Consider the following 22500-nt stretch of genomic DNA (forward strand, 5'->3'; position numbering starts at 1 on the left):
ACTGTGTGTCTGATTCTTTCACCTTCTCCCCACTGTCTTTTCTTCTCTTTATCTGTCTGTCTCTATTTCTGTAGAGATGGGAAGTAACAAAGTATTTGTACTTAAGTACTGTACTTAAGTAGAATTTTCAGGTATCTGTACTTTAGGCCTACCGAGTATTTTTCTGACAAACTTTTTAGCTTCACTCCCTATATATTTGAACACAAATATTTGTACTTTCTACTCCTTACATTTTCAAAACAGGCTCGCTCTACCGCCTCTCTCTCTCTCTCTCTCTCTCTCTCCCTCTTCCCCCCTCTCTCATGTAGTGTGTCACATCTCATCACATTAACAACGTAGCCTAATGAGGGAGAAGAAGTAGACGTCATTTTAAGGATTTTAATAAGCTAATTGAATGAAATAATTGAATGTTTTGTGGAAAAACCATATCACACAAATTATTAATCAAAGTAGAGTTTCTATACATCTTAAAACATGTTTGGAGGGGATCTTTTAAGTTTAATAGTCTTCGAATTATATTAATATGATGTGAGCTTCAGTTAGTTTTGCACAGAAACAGCCGGTAGAAATACTTTTGACTTTTTATATTTGTGAGTCTGCCTTGTGTTGACCTTGACACCATCAAGTCCTTCCTGGCTTGTAGACGCAGCAGCTTGCTGTAATGGTGGTCTGGTGTCCCGCAGGGCCTCGCGTCCAGCTGCAAACCCTCAGGTCAAACGCTGCAATGATGCAGAATGAGCCCAAGAACTCTTCGCCGTTTAGATTAGCGACGCGCCAGATCGTTTTTGGAGCGACGTGTGTTTTCCCACCTGCCAGCACCAGCCGTTTTTATTGGACGGTAATTGTTTAGAGAGTCTCGTATCTAATCTGTGTTTATGATCTTGTCTGGTATGATGATTTTTGTTTTGGGAAAGGATGCTTTGGTGATGTTAGTTTTCTATTTTTCTTGCGATAGGAACTCCTCACGTCCAGGCACACAACACATTACTGCAGTCTGTTCTCCACAGCTGTAATTGAAACCCAACAAATCCAACAACAAGAGCAGTGGTTCTCAAACCTTTTCACGTCAAGGACCCCTAAACTGACACAAATTAGACCACGGACCCCCATTTGACCCCACGATTTTGTCCCAGGGTCCCCCCATCTGATAAGATTTTAGCTTTTAGATGTTTTATTACAGAAACTGTATGAAACCCCTTGACCAAAATAGTCCTACGTTCTGTCAAAACAATGACAGAATGTATGGAGGTTATGTTTACGGTGCCGTTTGCCCTTTGTTTGTTTGTTTGTGTGTCTGTTTGTTTGTTACCAAAAAACTACAGATTTTCATGAAAGTTGGTGGAAGGGTGTAGCATGAGACAATGAAGAATCCGATCCGATCCATTTTGGGGCAAGGGAGGGGGCGGGGCTAGGGAAAAGGGGCCGTAGATAAGGATGGGAAGGTCGTACAGTCAGGATTCGAGGGGTGGGTAAGGTAAAGGTAAAGTCCCACTGATTGTCACACAATGTGTGAAATTTGTTCTCCGCATTTGACCGGGCAGCGTGCGCCGCGCTCGGGAATCACATGGTGATTTAACCCCCCAATTCCAACCCTTTGATGCTGAGTGCCAAGCAGGGAGGCAAATGGGTCCCATTTTTATAGTCTTTGGTATGACTCGGCCGGGGATCGAACTCACGACCTCCCAGTCTCAGGGCGGACACTCAGACCACAAGGCCACTGAGCTGGTAGGGGGAGTGGCTATGTATATGTGGGTGTTGGGAGGGGGGCGTTGTCAGGAAAGGGGGCGTGGCTAGGGAAAAGGGGGCCGTTGCTAGTGATAGGAAGGTCGTAGAGAGTCGGGGTTCAAGGGGTGGGTATAGGGGGAGTGGCTGGGGGGATGTGGGTGGGTCAGGGTTCTGATCCGATTTACAAAATTTGCATATCATAGCAGACTGGACTATTGTCCGTGGCGGAGGTCTGCACTCTCTCAGTGCACTTCTAGTTTATGGATGGAATTATAGTGAAAATAAATTATTCCTGTTTAACTGGAGACCCCCTTCAAACCCCCTCAAGGACCCCTGGCCCTGGGGGTCCCCCGATCCCACTTTGAGAAACCATGGATATTATCAAACCGTTATAATTTGCCTTCGGATCAAGATAACTAATCCTATTATTTTATTGTTCTGAAATGCAGTGCAATAGCAAGACATTCGGCCCAATCGACAGTTCAGCATTGGCGATCATATTGGTTATAGCTAAACTCGCTGTGTGTGGTAAGAGGAACAGCGTGTTCTCCAGACATTCACACATACACACCTAACTTGATGTGTGACTGCAGCAGCAGCAAGCATCCAGCTCGCCTCACCCACCCACCCACCCACCCGGCCGGCCGACCACTAGGGGGCAGTGTGATTCAAAGTAGCGGCTCTCCGGGAAGGGCCCGCCTCGCCCGGAGGCTCTCACAGGCACATCAGCCTCGCTGTAGTGTCAAAGCAGACAAGGTCAAGCACACCGAGCGTTTAAAAATGAATTAATCTCCCACTCTCCTGTCTCTCGCTATTGAAGAGGGAGGCTCAGCCCGTGTCCGAGAGCTTACACAGAATCCCCATTTTCACCACTCCACAGGAACAAGATTAGAAACACTGCAGGGATATCTGGCCTGTAGAAATCCACTCATAGAAAGGAAGAGATTGAGCCGTGCGCACGCATCGCAGACCTCTTAACTGCACTCAGCAGGCGTATAGCTTTCAAACGTGCGAGTGCTTTTACCCTCTTAATCCCAATAAGATGAGAGAGGCGCATGAGAACAATGCATCATCAAAATGAGACAATCCAGTCATTGAGCCCTGCTCTTACAACAGGATTTGATAGACACAACATTAAAATTGTACTTTTTGGAGGATAGAAGGTTACAAAGTCTTAGTATTTCAGATATGTTGAATAATGATTCTTGAGGTACCGGGTAATTCACTTCATTTGGATATATGTCATTTCGGAAGCAAACGCAATCTTTCCTCTGACTTTGATTTGTTGCACACATGTAACCGATGTCTTTTTCTCCGTCGTCGCTTCCAGCAACTGATTCCCTTCGTGGACGACGACAGCTCCAAACAGGAGGATCGCTCGGCCCACCAGAACCACCCTGCTGCCACTGAGGAGAGGAGGGAGATCCTGGAGATCAACAAGGTATCACGTCTGGCACTACTAAAACACTGTTTGGATTTTGAACAGTGGTTCCCCCCGAACTGAGGTACGCGCACCCCTAGGGGTACCCGGAGGTACTACAGAGGGGTACTTGAAACTAGGGAAATGGAAAAGATGTCAGAATAATTCATGAAAATAAATGGAGCGTTAAAATGAATCTGCTAGCCACTAATTGCAACTCTTTCACTCCATTTCTTATTTTGTAATGTTATATTCTTCAAAAGGCGGGTTATCATTTATTCATTGCATCATAATGCTGCAGTTTATCTTGCTGTTTTCTAAGCAAAATGTTGTAGGGAAAGGGTGCACTGAAGCTAAAAAAAGGTTGAGAACCACTGGATTAGAGGTTTGCTAATCCTACTGGGGCTGCCCATGCTAAAAATATATGCACCTGCTCTGAGGCACTTTGGATTAAAACGTTATGTTATGTTGTAAATATTCTTAATTAATATACTCGCATGAATTTCTAGAATATCGTGGACTTTTGAGAGGTTTATTCCAGGCGAAGTTAGAGAATTGGATAAATACTCTGGGTAGGTTGTGCGATATTAGGGATTTTTTATAAAATGGGTTCACTTTGCAGGAATATACCAGAATCTATTTTCACACATTTTGTTGCTTTAGATTTCGGTTTGAAGATGTTTTTTTCTCCGTGGCGATCCCTAGAGAGCAGACTGTTTACGCCCTTAGAACGTGTCTGATCTGAAAAACAACATGCACAAGGTCATGAACATGCTCAAACGTAGTTATGGAAACTGACTCATGGGAAAGTCATGGAATTTTACATGGGGGCGATGGTGGAGAGCCTGATAGAAACAAGGTGGGGGGGGGGGGGAAATGCTAGCAAGGACACACTTTTCCACCTGCTGGAAAATCCCACCCAAACCATGTATTTTTAGAATCTATTTTGCATTTCTGTTGCTCTCTCATAATGTTAGCCAAGTTGATTTTAACAGGGTTTTCTCTATAGTAAACAGTCTCTAAAATGGTAAGAATGAATGATATTGTGATATTGTGAGAGCTGACTTGAGCAAGATACTCGCCGATGTGTTGTTTGAAATATGAAGAGAAAGGAGGATGAGATGACTTGATTTTGTTCTTACATCTTGTGAGTGATGTGTTCACTTTTGGAGCGGTTTCAAGTGTCTGACATCAACCGCTAAGTGCTTTTTTCAAATGTCAGATATGTTTTTGCCCGGCTCTGATAGAGAGGCTCCGCGAGCGGCGTTTTTCTTTCGACTGACACCGTGCTGTCAGTCAAGGCCAAAACTTTACTGGAAGAAAAGTTGGATACTCCCGACCGGGCTTCGTTAAAATGACATTTCTGCATTTCAAGATGCACAGAGAGATATAGTCGCACACATATTAATTAAACATAATCCAGACGTTTTTAACTCTGTAGAAATGTCCAGTCAGGAACACTCTTTTACTCTGGATGAGACTGTCGGTGTCAAAGAAACTAATACTCGCACTGCAGGAAATATTGCAAGTCATTTATTGCATACGGGGTTAAAATGGGATAATACCACTTATTATTCCAACGCAGTTTAACTTGTTTCAGGTTTTCTAGAAAGTAGAAACACGTCGATATCTTGAAATAAGGGAGAATAAGCCGGATCTTTCCACTAGTCTGAAGACAAGGACATGACAAGGAAATGACAATTGGATTTGCATGTGAAACAAATGAAATGCCAGATTTAACGACTATACGTCAGGTATTCTTTTTACAGCGCAGCAAAGCACAGCTGAACTGACCACGGGGACACGACACCGGCTCCGTTAAAGCCTGGCCCTTGATGTCTTTGACATTTACCATGGCAGATTATTTTTGGAGTCCAGGATTAGGCTTAATCTCTCCCTGGGAAACGGGCCCGGTCCAGCTGACATTAACAGCAGCAGCATGTGCAAATATCAGCCTTTTGGGGTGGATGGAGCCTAGATCCTGTTTAGATCCAGGCGAGGTGAGCAGCCAGCAGCAGCAGCCACACACACAGACAGACACACACACACACACACACACACACACACACACACACACACACACACACACACACACACACACAATGCCTCTCAGTAGGTTCTCTTTATCTGCCTCCAGACAGTAGTTATGGAGCGTGGAGCATGGCAAAGGCTCTGCTCAAATGCATCATGCATTATTTAGGAGGCCCTTTTTATTTAGCTCGTCTGGATTTGTTTTGCGTGCATGCGTGCGTGTGCACGTGTGTGTGTGTGTGTGTGTGTGTGTGTGTGTGTGCGCGTGTGTGCGTGCGTACGTGCGCGTGTGTGCGAGCGAGTGTGTGAATGTGCGTGCGTGTGAGTGAGTGTGCGTGTGCGTGCGTGCGAGTGTGTGAGTGAGTGAGTGTGTGTGTGTGCGTGCGAGTGTGTGAGCGTGCGTGCGAGTGTGTGAATGTGCGTGCGTGCAAGTGTGTGTGTGAGTGAGTGTGCGTGTGTGTGCGTGCGAGTGTGTGTGTGTGTGAGTGAGTGTGCGTGCGAGTGTGTGTGTGAGTGTGCGTGCTGGCTGATGCCCTTTTCCGGTTCCTCTCTTTGTATGTGCATTGTGTTTTGCGCTGTCCAGATTGGGCCTGCCAGCAGCCCCGGCGCGTCTGAGTGTGCTGCGGTGATAATGGTCCAAGGTCAGGGGGGGTGTCAGCAGCCCAGATGAGAGCTGGTTATTTGGGAAGCTGTGCACGTCGCCCCCTGGCTGTTTTTTAAATGTTAACACTACAGTGGAACACGGCAGTGAACCCCGCGCTCCACCGCACTCCGCGCCGCCGTCCAAAACAAACTGTATCTCTCCCCTTCACACACAGAGCCTCCATACCCACAACCAGTATGGTAGAAAGCCCTGCAGTCTGCAGATAGAACCAAGTGCTTACTCCAACACTTTGAATGCAAAGCTGACTGAAAATACAAAAAAAGAAAAGAAAAAAAGTATTTGACATTTCTGCAAGAAACAGAAGGTAAAATATTATATTTTTCCTCTATATGGCAGTTTTTCTTTGCTAAAAACAGAGAACCCCAGATATCAGAGCTTTTTTTACTCTCAGAGTGAGCATAATTGTATCTTTTTGGAAACCTGCATATGGAAGTGGTAAATAACCGCGTTTTTTTATATTAGCATGCAAATTGATTCAAATGAACCAAGTATATGGAGATTGAGAAGACAGGCTACCCTAATACGCCTAAGCTATCCTCCCCATCCTGCACTCCTTAACACAGCACTGCCACAAAGCACACGTTAAAACAGCTCATTATGCCAATATATACATATGCACGTGTCACTTGTTTTCAAATGTAATATATCATCGGGCATCCGGGTAGTGCCGGGGTAGATTCCCTGCCTACCAACACGAGGGTTGCAGGTTCGAACTAGGGATGGGCATCGAATTTCGAATTTTCGAATAATCGTTGTTATTATCAAGGTCAACTATTATTATTGAAAGTCGAAATTCGATTTTTTTTTTAGTGAAATGTTGCATTGTCTCCCCTGATTCTAATAAGTATAGTCGAATCGCATGGTTTGAGCAAGTAAAACAATTTTTATAAGCATTTTAAGCAAGGTTTATGGAAAAATGAATGGCGGATGAAATCCCATGAAGAGGGAGAGAGGGGTGACTTTGGCACCCCTTTGGCACTCAGACCTGAGCCTACTAAATATTTAATGAACCACTCATGATTGTCAAAACTGTTTTTTATTTTCGAAAATGTCAATGTCATGTAATATGTTCTTTACTTCAGTGCTGCAATGCTTGTTTGAGCTAAAAATTCACAGCAGAAGCTTTTTCTATTAATTAATAAAGCCTTAGACTTAGAATCAGGGGAGACAATGCAACATTTCACTCACAAAAAAAAAAAAAAAAAAAAATTACATTTTATTTTTATTTTACATTTTTATATTTATTTTCGAATTTCGATTAAAAGTCGACTTTGGCCAGCGAATTTCGAATAGTGTTTTTGCTAGAAATGCCCATCCCTAGTTCGAACCCCCGTGGTACCTCCGGCTTAGTCGCGCATCCATACAGGCACAGTTGGCTGTGTCTGTGGGTGGGAAGGGTGTGTGTCCTGGTCACTGCACTAGTGCCTCCTCTGGTCGATAGGGGCGCCTGTTCTAGGTAGAGGTAACTGGGGGGGGGGGGGGGGGGGGGGGGTAGCGTGATCCTCCCACGCGCTACAGCTGTACGTCCTGCCGATGAAACTCCTCGCTGTCAGGTGAAAAGAAGCGGCTAGCGACTGCACATGTATCGGAGGAAGCATGATGTACTAATAGTCTACAACTCTCCCCAGATCTGCAGAATGGGTGGAGCAACAACCGGGACCACATGGGGAATTGGCCAATTACAATTGCGGAGAAAATTGTGATAGAGAAAAAAAAGACTTGACCAAAGTATCTGTTCACATGCTGTGCATAATATTTGAACCCGCAGGCTAAAATTTAAACTCATCAGAAACACACATTTCCAATCTGCTCGTCGGGGTTTCCAGAGTACGCCTCATGTGTTTGGAACATATTTAGCCGTGATGTTTAGGCCAGGCTGCCCAGATGCATATTAAGGCAGCAATAAGGGTGGCAAGCTTTAGGGAGTTGAAGCGGTTAGTCTGATCAGCAGAGGGGAGATGCAGTGAGACAAGAGAAGCAGATGTTTGTGGCCTGCCTGCATCTGCTGCACACTCGCCCCAGCCAGATAGCAGAGCTCTGGATGAGGGAGAGAGAGAGAGATGGCAAGAAAGAGCAGTGGAGAGAGATGGGAGAGAGCGAGAAGAGCGGGGTAGAGAGAGAGAGAGAGAGAGCTAAATGCCAATTGTAGAGAGATGTAACGATCGGGATTAGATTCACAAACTATTCTCGAAAAAATAAATCACTCCACGACGTTGTTTTTGATGTGTTTTATCCAATCATATTCAGTGAAGCAAAGCAATATTTTACATTTACCAATGGAATGCGGACTAGTCGACCGTGCAACACAGAATTGTAATATGTACTGTATTGATGATAACGTCAAACAGGGACAGCGGCCCACATAGTCGCATATAATATTGAATTAACATGCTTATTCTACAAGCGTGATTTACAGGGAGTAAACAGGTTCCATAGAGTGTTTGTCACCAAAACACACATCGGTTCATAAATTACACCTACTGATGTGATTAATAATCAATGCTTATGGTTCACATATGGTCTAGGTGCCTAATGGCTATTGCACCTCACTATATATAAGCCAAGCTGTGTGTAATGGCTCTGGGCTCACTATATATATATATATATATAGGCCTAATAGTCCCTCTTTGATGTTATCAATGTATATCACACATCTGTGGGCCTGGTTAGGAGGAAATTGTAAAAAATAAAATAAAAAAGTGCTCACTAGGGGGGGAACGGTGGCGCAGTGGTAGCGCTGTCGCCTCACAGCTAGAAGGTCCTGGGTTCGATTCCCACCTGGGACGCTGTGAGCGCCGAAGGAGTGCGTGCCCGTCTGCATGTCCTCGAGCGCCCACCGCCCGGGGTCGTCAAAAGGGCCCTTCTGTGGGGAGTTTGCATGTTCTCCCCGTGCCCCCTGGGGGTTTCCTTCATATAGGAACCCCTCACCAAAAACATGCAATATCCCGGTCGCTGAAGTGGTGCCTCCTCTGGTCGTTCGGGGCACCTGCTCGGAGGGAGGGGAACTCGTTGCGATAGCGTGATCCTCCCACGTGCTACAGTATGTCCTACTGGTGAAGCTTCCCCCTGTCAGGTGAAAAGAAGCGGCTGGCTACTGCCCATGTCTCGGAGGAAGCATGGAGGATAAACAAATACAAAATTAGCACTAATGGGTGATAAAAATGGCATAGTGGGGGGAGTGCTCACTGATTTCGGCATAATTTCTTTAGTACCAGTTGACCCCTGGGGGGCTCCACACGTATTGCACTAGCTTTATAGATGAATGTTATTGGACTAGTGTGTTACAGTATATAGAGAAATGGAGAAGTAAGTGTAGGGTGTGCTGATTACCCCGCTTCCTCCCCTCCACCAGTCAGGAGGAGCATTTCAGGCTGAGAATGTGTTTTTGCTTTAAGCCCTGAACGATGAAAGGAGAGCGGGGTCGATGGAGTGATAGATGAAGGATCTGGAATGGAAGAAGAGAGAGGTGGAGAGAAAGCATTCTGTCTGTCAGGTGAAAGAGGGAGAGAAAAATGGGTAATTTGGGAGGGGGGATGCGGTGTCGGGAGAGAGACGGCCGAACAGACAGATCGCTGTGTTGTCAGACAGGCGAGATGTGGGAAGCGGAGGGTAAAGAAGGGAAGCAAACACAGAGAGAAAACGCACATGGCACGCACAGATAGCAAAATGCGAGTCGGAAAAAAAACAACGTCGATGTGATGTTTTGAAACGAGCGAAGCGTCGGGTAGCAGATAGTCGGAGGCCTCTTGATGCAGCACAACAAGGGGAGCGAGGGGGAGAGACAAGTGGAGAAAGTGATGAAAAGAGTGGATTGATAGTCGTGTAGATAGCTGCGGTGGATCGTCAAAGGGAAAAGCCCCTTCCCATTCAGATGGGCTCTTCAGACGGAATAAAGGACGACTGATGAAATTCACCTGCAGCAGAGAAAATAGGATGCCTGAGTGTGACGGGACGCCCGAGCGAGAAGAAGAGGAGATTGATGTACGAGCGAATAGATAAGTCCAAGGATGTTGGCAAGTTCTCCAGCTGATGTGTCACGCTGGCGTTCAGATTGCTATAGCCCGTATACATATTTCCCCTTAGAATAAGCCGAAAGGAGATTTGAAAAGCGCTGGCCTTGATCAAAATTCACATTCACTCGCAGTTGTAAATAACGAACAATGCATCTTTATGGGGGAAAGGTGATAGGTAGAGTGATTGCATGGGAGGGTAATATGATTCTAAATGCATCGATGGGGGATTTTATTTACTTGGTGTGACGATTGGAGTGGCCTTGGAATTGACACCAACCTTGTTACGTGACACAGGAGAGAGTGATGTGATGCGTCTCTGTGATCCCAACGGGGCCTGGTGGCAAAAGCCATGTCGAGCTTGATTTCATTTGGCAAAATAGCATTATATCCTTTGATGCAATGTAGCCATTAGCCAGAACAACAAAAGTGACTGAATGAGAAGCATAGGGGGCGCTGTTCAGTCAAGTCAGTGGAGGGAAAAGAGACACGCATTAAAGGATGACTCTACTGGAAAACAATGCTGATTTATTTTGCACATGATCTCATCTCACACATATCCACACAAACATCACACGCACACGCTCACACACACACACACACACACACACACACACACACACACACACACACACACACACACACACACACACACATACACACACACACACACACACACACACACCGTTCCCAAGAGCCAGTGAGTCCATTTGTCCTAGTTTTGAACTTATCTGAAGTCAGTGGTGAGGCTAGTGTAGTGCGATCCAGTGACATCACTGGTCCACACTAATTCAAATTAATAACTCATTAACTTAAATCAACTCTCAATAACTGTCAAACTAGATGACGGTTTTGAAGTCATTCATCTAGTTTGACAGTTATTGAGAGTTGATTTGAATTAATGAGTTATTAATTTGAGTTAGTGCTCACTCAATAACTGTCAAATTAAATGACAGACTTCAAAACAGTTTACAGTTTTCTGATATACTACCGATTTTCTAATGATACAAAGCTGGTTGAAAATGGGCAGAGTGTTCCTTTAAGGTCCTTACACACCGGGAGCGATTAATTCCCACGTCAATAATATTTTTCTAACCTATATCACTCAATGCAACCATGCATACCAACGGCAAATTTTCGCTGAGCGTTATATTTTCGGTGTTTATTTTTTCAGACCAAGGTCGATTTTTCAGAAATTCGCTTCCGAGTTCCGACGTGTACACATCTGTTGCTGTGATTGACAGGTGGGTCAAAATTCGCATCGCCATTTCCGTGCTGTATATTATTCACATCGCTCTTTGGTGTGTAACAGCCATTATGCATCCAAAATCGTAAAATTGGGGTTCATTTGTGATGTTTATCTTGCTGAACACAAAAGGTTGCCGTTTCATCAACTTTTGTTAACCATAATATACCCTATTTCTATGTTGAACCAAAATCCCCAAACAAAAAAATCCGATAGACTTCCAGACGAGCGAACCAATCGCGATGCAATACGTCCTATCCCTGCGGTACCCAGTGGTGTCGAACAGGTAGTGGTAGTCGAGAGCAGAGTGGGATGTTGGATGGTGTGGGGGTGTCTAGAGAGGAGGGGCAGATGAATGACTCTTCCATGGTAATGTCTGGCTGCTTTATGGGGCGTCCTGGTGGTGAGTGATAGCCTTGCTCTCGTTATCTGTCGATTGGGGTAATTGCTGTTTGTCGGAGTCTGGCTGACGGATGGTGATGCAATCTGCCCAGGGTTGGAGGAGGAGGGGGGGAGAGGCATCACTCTCATCACTCTCCACAAGTGTCTTTACTAGGAGGCGCGCTGTGTGTGACAGTGTGTACACGCATTTAAGTGCGTTTGAGTGTGTGTGCGTGTACAGTATGTGTTTATGGCTCTACTGTGTCTGAATGTAATTGTGTGATTGTGTGTCTTTGTGTCCTTGTGTGTATGTCCTTGTATGTCATGTACGCATGTATGTTTCTTGCATATTGATGTTCTCGGTCATGCATGTATGAGTAGACTGTTGCAATGGTTTCCTGTATGCACGTGTGTGTGTGAGTGTGTGTGTGTGTGTGTGTGTGTGTGTGTGTGTGTGTGTGTGTGTATGAAGAAATTAAGTTCATTTTGCGCTTGTGTGAAAGTCAACAGTGTTTGCGTAAATGTTTAAGACCGCATTACCCATAATTCATCGGCGGGCCTAATGGGTTGCGATTGCTCAATCTCTGTGCGGCAGACGTGCGGTGCCATCGAATGTGATCGTGCATAATCAAGTCAAGGTCCCCACAGTCGTCCCCACGCCGTTCCTGCTCTGAGGAAAAAAGACCGAATTCTGCGGCACCCGAGTGACCGCAAATTACAGCCTTAATGAAACAGCCGACATTACTGGTCACACGCCAATTAATGAAGGAAAACAAAGGATATGACAAATTAGATTCGCCAGCTGAATTCCATACTCATTTGGACAGCGGCTTCCATTTTGGCCAGCTGTCACCACCCTCCTTTCTGACTGACTGACTGACTGACTGACTGACTGTCTGACCGCCCGTCTGTCTGTCTGTCTGTCTGTCTGTCTGTCTGTCTGTCTGTCTGTCTGTCTGTCTGTCTGTCTGTCTGTCTGTCTGTCTGACTGTCTGTCTGTCTGTCTGTCTGTCTGTCTGTCTGTCTGTCTGTCTGTCTGTCTGTCTGAGTGACGGTTCAGTGTTTTGCACAATGGAGGCTGTGGCTGATTCATGGCGGCTCTCAGGACTACTTGATAATCATTCCATCTGGGGCGTGGGACCGGCTGTCTTGTCACCGCCCGACACATCACTCATCGTTTGCGCTCTTTCCCTCCGTCCCTTGTCCACTCCTCCTCTCCACGCTCCTATCTACGGTCAGGGCCTTGTGGAGATGACCCCTCTACCTCGGGGAGGGTCATAGCGTTGGACGGCGTGACATGCTGACCCCCTGCCATTTTCTCCCCCCCCCCCTCACCACTCGCCAACCCCCTCCTCCCCATCACTGCCCCCCCCCTCCTCCTCTGCTGCAGCCTGCCACTGCCACTCGCCTTGCGTTTGATTTAATACCAGCCTAAGTGTGAATAAATTCCTGTCACAGCCCATTAAGGAGGCCTTGGAGAGATCTGGCCTGTTATTAATTCTCCGCAGCTCCTCTCTCTCTCTCTCTCTCTCTCCCTGCCTCTCTCTCCCTGCCTCTCTCTCTCCCTCCCTCTCTCTCTCCCTGCCTCTCTCTCCCTGCCTCTCTCTCTCCCTGCCTCTCTCTCTCCCTGCCTCTCTCTCCCTCCCTCCCTCTCTCTCTCCCTGCCTCTCTCTCCCTGCCTCTCTCTCTCCCTGCCTCTCTCTCTCCCTCCCTCTCTCTCTCCATCCCTCTCTCTCCCTGCCTCTCTCTCTCTCCCTGCCTCTCTCTCTCCCTGCCTCTCTCTCTCCCTCGCTCTCTCTCTCCCTGGCCTCTCTCCCTTCCCTCGCTCTCTCTCTCCCATGCCTCTCTCCCTCCCTCCCTCTCTCTCTCCCTGCCTCTCTCTCTCCCTCCCTCTCTCTCTCCCTGCCTCTCTCTCTCCCTGCCTCTCTCTGTCCCTCGCTCTCTCTCTCCCTGCCTCTCTTCCCTCCCTCGCTCTCTCTCTCCCTGCCTCTCTCCCTCCCTCCCTCTCTCTCTCCCTGCCTCTCTCTCTCCCTGCCTCTCTCTCTCCCTCCCTCTCTCTCTCCCTGCCTCTCTCTCTCCCTGCCTCTCTCTCTCCCTCCCTCTCTCTCTCCCTGCCCTCTCTCTCTCCCTGCCTCTCTCTCTCCCTGCCTCTCTCTCTCCCTGCCTCTCTCTGTCATCTCTTCCTCCTCGCTTGTCGCCTCACCCTCCTCTCTCTCTCTCACTCGCCACGCACTCCCTTGCTTTTTAATACCTCGTTAATTACGGCGTCTGTCCTCTTATTCAAATGAGAAAGTGAGAAATTAAAAGCAAGAGGGATGTTTGTCATTTCAAATAGAGGAGGCAGGCAGCGCCTGGCTTTGCTCTCCTCTCCTCTCCACTCCTCTCCTCTCCTCTGGTCTCCTCCCCTCTCCTCTCCCCTCCTCTCCTCTCCTCTCCTCCCCCCCTCTCCTCTCCTCTCCCCTCCTCCCCTCTCCTCTCCTCTCCTCTCTTCTCCTCCCCTCTCCTCTCCTCCCCTCTCCTCTCCTCCCCTCTCCTCTCCTCTGGTCTCCTCCCCTCTCCTCCCCTCTCCTCCCCTCCCCTCTCCTCCCCTCTCCTCACCTCTCCTCTCCTCTGGTCTCCTCTCCTCTCCTCTGGTCTCCTCCCCTCTCCTCTCCTCTCCTCTGGTCTCCTCCCTCTCCTCTCCTCTCCTCTCCCTACTCTCCCCTCTCCTCTCCTCCCCTCTTCTCTCCTCTCCTCCCCTCTCCTCTCCTCTCCTCTCCTCTGGTCTCCTCCCCTCTCCTCTCCTCCTCTCCTCTCCTCTCCTCTCCTCCCCTCTCCTCTCCTCCTCTCCTCTCCTCTCCTCTCCTCCCTCTCCTCCTCTCCTCTCCTCTCCTCCCCTCTCCTCTCCTCCTCTCCTCTCCTCCCCTCTCCTCCTCTCCTCTCCTCTCCTCTCCTCCCCTCTCCAGACCTGAGTGAGCTGAGGTGAGGGGCGCTGGCTGCTGGCTTGCTCGCTCTGCGTGTGTATAATGAATTCCAGTGGCAGTGGCGGTTAGTGTTATCTGAAGAGCAGGCGGGGAGTCTGATGAGAAACAAACACAACCTCCAAACTGTAATGAGAGCGGGAGAGAGGGATGCAGCTTGGTTGGCAGATGCTCTCTCTCTTTCCCTCTCTCTCTCCTCCCTCTCTCTCTCCCCCTCTCTCCTCCCTCTCTCTCCCTCCTCCCTCTCTCTCCTCTCTCTCCTCCCTCTCTCTCTCCCTCTCTCCTCCCCTCTCTCCTCTCTCTCCCTCCTCCCCTCATCTCTCTCCCTCTCCTCTCTCCTCCCTCTCTCCTCTCTCTCCTCCCTCTCTCTCCTCTCTCTCCTCCATCTCCCTCTCCTCTCTCTCTCTCCCTCCTCCCTCTCTCTCCTCTCTCTCCTCCCTCTCTCTCTCCCTCTCTCCTCCCCTCTCATCCTCTCTCTCCCTCCTCCCCTCTCTCTCCTCCATCTCCTCTCCTCTCTCCCTCCTCCCCTCTCTCTCCCCTCCCTCTCTTCACATGATTCTATCTTTTTCTGTCTTCGTGTCCCCCCCATCTCTCTTTCCAACCCTCCAGACATTACCCCCTGCCGTTCTCCATGTCCTCTCTCTCTCTCTCTCTCTCCATCTCCCCTCCTTCCCTATACCTTCCCCCCGCTCTCTCCCTCTCTCTCCTCTCTCTCCTCCCTCTGTCTCCCTCTCCCTCTCTCTCTCCCTCTCTCCTCCCCCTCTCTCCTCCCTCTCTCTCTCTCTCTCTCCCTCTCCCTCTCTCTCCCTCTCCCTCTCTCTCTCCCTCTCTCCTCCCCCTCTCTCCTCCCTCTCTCTCCCTCTCCCTCTCTCTCCCTCTCTCTCTCCCCTCCCCCTCTCTCCTCTCTCTCCCTCCTCTCTCTCTCTCTCCATCTCCCTCTCTCCCTCCTCCCCCTCTCCCCTCCTCTCTTGACATGTTTCTATCTTTTTCTGTCTTCGTGTCCCCCCCATCTCTCTTTCCACCCTCCAGACATTACCCCCTGCCGTTCTCCATGTCCTCTCTCTCTCTCTCTCTCCATCTCCCTCCTTCCCTATACCTTTCTCCCTCTCTCTCTCTCTCTCTCTCTCTCTCCATCCTTTCCCTCCACTTCTCTCTCTCCATCCGTCCCTCCGTCTGTGTGTCGAGGCTCCAGAATTAGTAGGCTGTGCACAGCAGGTGTCGGTACCTCCATCTTATTAGCAGGCTCATATGTGGCCTATTAGAGGCGCTGTCTGTGTATGCCGGGGGCTTTTTAATTGTTTGGCTGGGGTCAGGGGTCAAGAGGGCAGTGTAGCCTCCAAGCTCTCTCCGGCGACGAATCAGTGCTCGCTGTTTTTTTATTTTAGAACGAGTGTTTTCCTATCAGTTTGTTGCATTTAGTGTCAAGTACAACGCCCATTATTTCTATGTTGTGTTGCAGTGTTTAAAGGCTATGTAAGCAATTAGCTTCTTCTTCTTCTTCTTCTTCTTCTGCTTCTTCTTCTTCTCCTGACTGTGTGGTGCAGTGCTTAGGATTCACTCACTTGTTTACAGGGAAGAAATGTAAAGCGTCCACCATCTGTTTTTGTGGTTTTTTTTTGCCCAGGTCATATTGTGCATGTCATTTGCCACTTGGATGAACATGGATAAATATACATTGAACATATGGTACCATCAGTCATAGAGCTCATTTATTCATTTGGAGTTGAAGGGTTGTAGAACGTGCAACACAGTTTCCATTACTGAGTGAGGGATCGGTTCCACAGTTATGCACCCGGAGGTGGGAAGAGTACACACGTTCTTTACTTAAGTAGAGTTCTTTACTTAAGTAGAAGTACAGTTACTTGTCTAAAAAAAAAAAAGACTCTGGTAAAAGTAGAAGTACTGATTCAACTTGTTTATTCAAGTAAATGTAAAAAATCACAGGCTCTGAAGTGTAATCAAGTATAAAAGTAAAAAGTATTTCTACCGGCTGTTTTTGTGCAAAGCTAACTGAACCTCACGTCATATTACGTGCTGTGAGCGCTCAATTGTGGGATGGGGACGATGAAGCGAGCACACACGGGACACGACACGCTGCAGAACTAAATCTAGGAAATGAAAATAAATAAATACACTGACAGTCCTTCAAGTCAGTTTTGGTGGAGTACACAGTCCTTCATCACGTGTGTTAGTGGTAGGGAGTGGACTTGGTTCAGGCGATGTGTGCCCAGCGCTTGGCGAATGCGGGTCCGACACACGTGTGGGCGAGACTGCGAGGACATCTCTTGGCGTCCAGAAAGACCCTGAGCGCCTCAGGATCCGCCTGCACCTCCAGCTCTGCCTGCTCCCAGGTCACCAGGGCCGGGTCTGCAACGTGGTCCAGCAGCAGCTGGACGAAGGCCGCATCGCACCGGTGGCCCCAGCAACACCTCCAGCAGGCGAGAAGCCACGTCACGGGTCAGAACGTCAGCGGCCTGGAGCAACAGGCGGAAACAGTCCAGGTGGTTGTGTGCAGCACTGATGTAGAGAGGAGAGTCAGTGAGGGTGTGAATACTGTCTATGTCCAACAGGAACAGCAGCACGGAACCTGATGAGGTCTTGCAGTATCTCCAGCTTTCCGTCATGGGCATCAGCCCAGTAGAGCAGGGTGTGTGAGCCGTGTATGCTTCTGTTAGGGTCGGCCCCGGCTTCCTGGAGGATCCGGATACAGTCCAGGTTACTGTGGGACAGGGCCCAGGAGAGAGGCGTACGGTTCTGCCTATCAGCTAGGTCTACCTGGGCTCCCTGGGTGATCAGGTAGTCCACACAGGCAGAATGACCCCACCAGGCTGCGAGCTTCAGAGGGGTCCACCAACACTGCTCATTGATCTGCCTTCTGAAGTGGTCTTCCTGTAGCAGGCTCCTCAGTTTGTCCAGGTCTCCTGCCCTGGCGGCAACATGGAGCTGCCTGTCGTTCCATTCAGCTCTTTATTTTTCACTGACTTTATATACTTTTTACTCGGGTGCTGGGCTGGCAGAAACCTTTACGTTTCAACTCAGAAACGGTGTCTGTGACGAGTGTATTAGCAGATCAGGCTTTTTGCCCGGGATGAAGCACATGTTTTCATGAGGAGTATTTCAGTAGTGAATGCACGTGTCCTAATACTGAACGATGATGATGCTTATGATGTACTGATGTGGCTTGCACTCAGTTCTGTAACTGGTTTTATGTTGTTTTTGGTTTTGCTTTTTTTCTCTCACGTGTATTTTATGTGAAACTATTTGTGCTGCAGCTGTCCTGGCCAGGACCCCCTTGCAAAAGAGATTCTGAATCTCAATGGGTTTTTTCTTCCTGGTTAAATAAAGGTCACTAAAGTGACCTTACTCGTCTTTTCAACCTGAAGCGGCCCTTGCTTGCAGTCCCTTCGCGTAGCAGAGGAGGCACTAAAAACAACATCTCTCCAGCCGCCGGATTGGACGCTTGGGATTACTCCTCTTTCAATCTTCCCAGAAATCTGCCTGCCTATCTCTTTGTTGTCATCTTCCTCCCCCACCGCCGCCGCCTTCACTCTGAAAACCAAGGAGTGTAATTAGAAGCAGTATCTTTGGAGGGATGCCATAGGGGAGATGATTTTCAGCCTATGCGAGTGATTGTAGCAATTTAACACATCGCTGAGCCACGAGGTGCTTTTGACGTCTCCTCGCGAAGCGTTGTTGGCACCTGAAGCACCCTACATTTCAAATCAAAGGTTTCTCAACCTGGTAGGAAGGAACCCTCCACTGCCCACTAATAACCCTTGAAGCGCCGTGTTTACTCAGAGTGTGCGAGCGAGAGGAGGTGTGACGCTCTGAGCTCCTGACAGACATCTGAGGGAGAGATGAGAGAGGCCCGCCTCCCGTCTGCTTCCCAGATAGAGACATGGGGGGTATCTCTGTGCAAAGGCTGGCTTCAAGCTGCGACACACACACACACACACACACACACACACACACACACACACGCACGCACACATGCACGCACGTGCGTGCATGTGTGCACAGTGCGCACACACACACATACTAGGGCATTCACGACTAGTGAATTTTACTAGTCGACTAGTCGTCCCTAAAGGTAGTCGACTAGTCGACTAACCGTTTTTAATTTATTTTTAATAAAAAAAAAAAAAAAAAAAAAAATTTTTTTTTTTTTTTTTTTTTTTTTTTATCTTTAAGAAAGAACATGAGGTATTTACACGACATACAATACATGGACTATCATATCCCATATCCCCCACAAAGAACATCAAAACACAACAAAACAAAACAAGAAAACTGCATAAGATACACAATAATCCAAGAACAAACAAGACTATTGGACAAACAACCAAACAAAAACAATGCATTCAGCTCCTATCCTGATAAGCCTAATGACACTGGGGTAAAAAGTTCTTAAAGTCAAACTCTGTATGTGGTTGCCATATTTTGGGGATGTCTAAGAATCTGCCTTTGCTCTTGTAGTAAATGTTATCCAACGTATGGTAGCTTGAGAGTTCATTCCACCAGTGAACTACAGCTGGGGGATTGGATGGTTTCCAATTTAAAGCTATGCATTTCCTAGCTGCCAACAGGGCAAGATCTATGTATTTACTTTGAATGCATTGTTTTTGTTTGGTTGTTTGTCCAATAGTCTTGTTTGTTCTTGGATTATTGTGTATCTTATGCAGTTTTCTTGTTTTGTTTTGTTGTGTTTTGATGTTCTTTGTGGGGGATATGGGATATGATAGTCCATGTATGTTCTTTCTTAAAGATATATATTTTTTTTTTTTTTTTTTTTTTTTTTTTTTTTTTTGCTAAAACGACTAGTCGACTACTAAGCACAGTGTCGACTAGTGGTTTTACTAGTCGACTAGTCGACTAGTCGACTAGTCTGTGAATGCCCTAACACATACTGGCACCCTGGCATTCACATGATCACATGCACACGTACAAGCACAAACACATACACCCACAAACAAACATATACACACATATCTATATGCACGCACACATAGAGTTACACACACTCACACATGCACGCACTGACACACACACACACACACACACACACACACGCACACGCGCATGCACACACACACACACACACACACACACACACACACACACACACACACACACACACACACCACCCTAGTCTAGAAAACAGAACTCCTAGCTAGCTTTCAAGCAACATCTCTCCACAGCTACTTGGAAACTGAGCTCTACTTTACTCTACAAGGGTTCCAAAACCTTCAGCCTCCGACCCCAAAATAACGGTGCCAGAGGTTCGTGACCCCCACTGTCCTCGGAGGAGGTTGAAGCATACAAATGTTTGTGCGCACATGCACCAAACAGTTTTTTGTCATTTATTTATTGTTTTTTTTGTTGTGTGTATGTACCGGGTATGTATGTATGTATATATACCGTATTTTATATATATATATATATATATATATATATATATATATATATATATATATATATATATATATATATATATATATATATATATATATATATATATATAAAATTTGGATGACAGCACTGTGGATATGGCGATAGGTGCTGTTTGATGACTGCAGAGCCTGTCATCCCTGCCTGTCATCCCCTACAGGTGTACAGGGAAATTATTTTAAAAGGATATTGGCAACAAAGAAGATTGAAACTGAGAATTTTGTAAACAAAACAAACAAATTGAACAATTACTGTTAAAATGTGCTCTTGTTAATCGTTTAATCGTTTAAATTATATTTCCCACATTCTGTACTTGACACATTCTTTAGGCCAATGGGATTTGTGCTGATATGGGCATATGTAAGGTTTCATGTTATATGGCAATTAGGTGACAATGCATCTCAGGCGATGTTGCGGAGTAACGCAAAAGTAATGTAACGAGTAGTGTAACAAATTACTTTCTCCAGAGAGTAATTAAGTAAGGCATTACTTTTTTCAAAGTAATGTGTAATATATTACAGTTTGAGTAATGACCCCCAACACTGGTCCTGACCCCCACTTTGAGAGACGCTGCTCTACAGCACCTCCATAAGCTAGCTAGTTTAGCGGCGCAAATAACGAAACGAAAGACCTCATTAAACCGAGTGAGTGGGAAGCCTCAACCGTTTGACATTTTGCTTAACAATGAGCCATGTTGGGAGTTGAACCCGTAACTCAGGGCTTTGTATGTCTGTCAGTTCTTCTCAGAGCAACACAGATCCTTCTCAGGGATGTGTGCAGTTAATCCATCCTGGAATGCACACAAGCAGGTTGTGTTGTTAATTCCAGTCTGCCCATCAATTCCCAAGCTGCTCTTTCCCCCGATGAACACACACCTCTGTACTCATCAACCCCCTCGCTTTAAATGCTGCTTTGAAGATGTGCTGAACTTTTCAACCTAATGGATGTACTGAAAATGTGTAGTTTGCTCTTGCTAACAAAAATATTTCCTAGCAGACATACCAAAGCTTTTTGTACGTGCTTAGGTCTGCAAAGGTTGTCATCATTATGCAGCAGGGGAGGAAAGGGCTTCCCCCCCCCCCCCTCGTGAAATATGTTTCATGGGTATTTCGGATCAATTTCCAGGGTTAGTTCTTCTATGTTGCATGACAAACCAATATTCAATGACTCTTATCCAAGAATATTTTATTTCTAAAAGTTCATAAACAATCACAATTTAAAAATCCTCATTTCCTATCATCTCAACAACACTGGCATGTTATGTAGCCTACTTGGCACGCCGCTATCTAGTCCATCCTCCAACGCACAATAGTAGACTCTTTGACAGCTTTTTCTAGGCTCTGGGCAGACTGGTAGAGGATCAGCGACTGTTTCTGTTTCATTTCAATCTGTTTCTTGTCATGACTCAGCGGGTGGTTTGTGTATTAAAAAACTAGTGAGCTAGTGAACTAGCTGCCTGTCTTTGAGCTAAATAACACTAGTGGGGGGGGGGGGGGGGTGCAGGTACAGATGCCTAGCTGGCCAGTTTCGAGTCACGCTTTGCAAATACAGAACAAAATCCAGACACACTTTGCAAATACAGAGTAACGTTAAAATACATAAAGTGAACTATTTTACGGGGGCATTTAAAAGCCCCCCGTCGTCCCAACTCCAAGGGCAATTTTAGATTGTTATTTCTTTACAGGCAATTTGCCCAGAGAGCACCTGCTAATTTCCTACCCCGTTATGCAAATAGACGTTTCTTTGTCACTTAGCCTTCCTACTTTGTAAACATAGTTGTTTTCTCTCATTCTTGCTCCGGGCGTGTGCGATCGTACCGACCGCTCAGTCTCTTGCGTGGCCGCCCATCATTGGCTTTAAAGCAAACATCGCTCTTCCTGCCCCTCATTTCGTATCACTGGGAACCGAAATCACAAAGGGAAACCCGATCGATTGCGCTACCTGGCAGAGAGTCAAGTGCTTAGGAGAGGGAGAGAGAGAGAGAGAGAGAGAGGGAGAGGGAGAGGGGAGGGAGGGAGCCTCACCTCCTGCTCAGATACTTCTAAAAGGCTGAATCGATATCAGCCGTTCTGCACCAGTCGGCTGACACTGCAGGCGTTCCAGCTCGGTGCCGAGGACGTACGGAGAGAGAGCCCCGTCGCTAGGTGTGTGCAGGGATGACAACATGGCTATTGTATTTCTGCCAGCCCTGGAAGAGAAGCCTTTTATCTGTCTTCAAAAACCCCTTTAAAAGACTTCATTCCCCTGGGAATGAAGGCCCATGCCAAACTGCCGACACACGGGCACTTAAACCGCTCCCGCTGAGGGGAAAAAGACATAAAGTTTATAAAGTCAATTAAGGCTGTTTTTTAACTGATGTCAGGCAAATTAAGCCTGCTTGGCCGGGCCTGCCCTGTGAGTATACTGTCAAGTGGTAAAACAGGACCCACTTACCTTCATAGGGTTCCCTATAGGCAGCAGGGCACACAGCGAGGAGGAGGCACGTCCCAGCATGGCTTACTTACCACCATGTCACTTCTGCTTTTTAGACGTTTTGTCAAAGCAGGGCGCCCGGCTACTGCAGCATCGTTAGATTTCCCTGCCTACCAACACGAGGGTCGCAGGTTCGTGCCCCG

The 22500-nt window shown here is 47.1% G+C and overlaps 1 protein-coding gene across 1 annotated transcript in view; it reads left to right on the plus strand.

The window, feature by feature from the left end:
- The window catches only part of med30 (mediator complex subunit 30), a 43571-nt gene that overhangs the window by 11483 nt on the left and 9588 nt on the right, over positions 1-22500 (plus strand). The window contains exon 4 of the mRNA XM_083646944.1: positions 3056-3166. Coding sequence (XP_083503070.1) covers positions 3056-3166 — 111 coding nt within the window. The remainder of the gene's footprint in view (positions 1-3055; positions 3167-22500) is intronic.

Source organism: Poromitra crassiceps, assembly GCF_964638095.1.
Source record: "Poromitra crassiceps genome assembly, chromosome: 11".
Classification (NCBI taxonomy): domain Eukaryota; kingdom Metazoa; phylum Chordata; class Actinopteri; order Beryciformes; family Melamphaidae; genus Poromitra; species Poromitra crassiceps.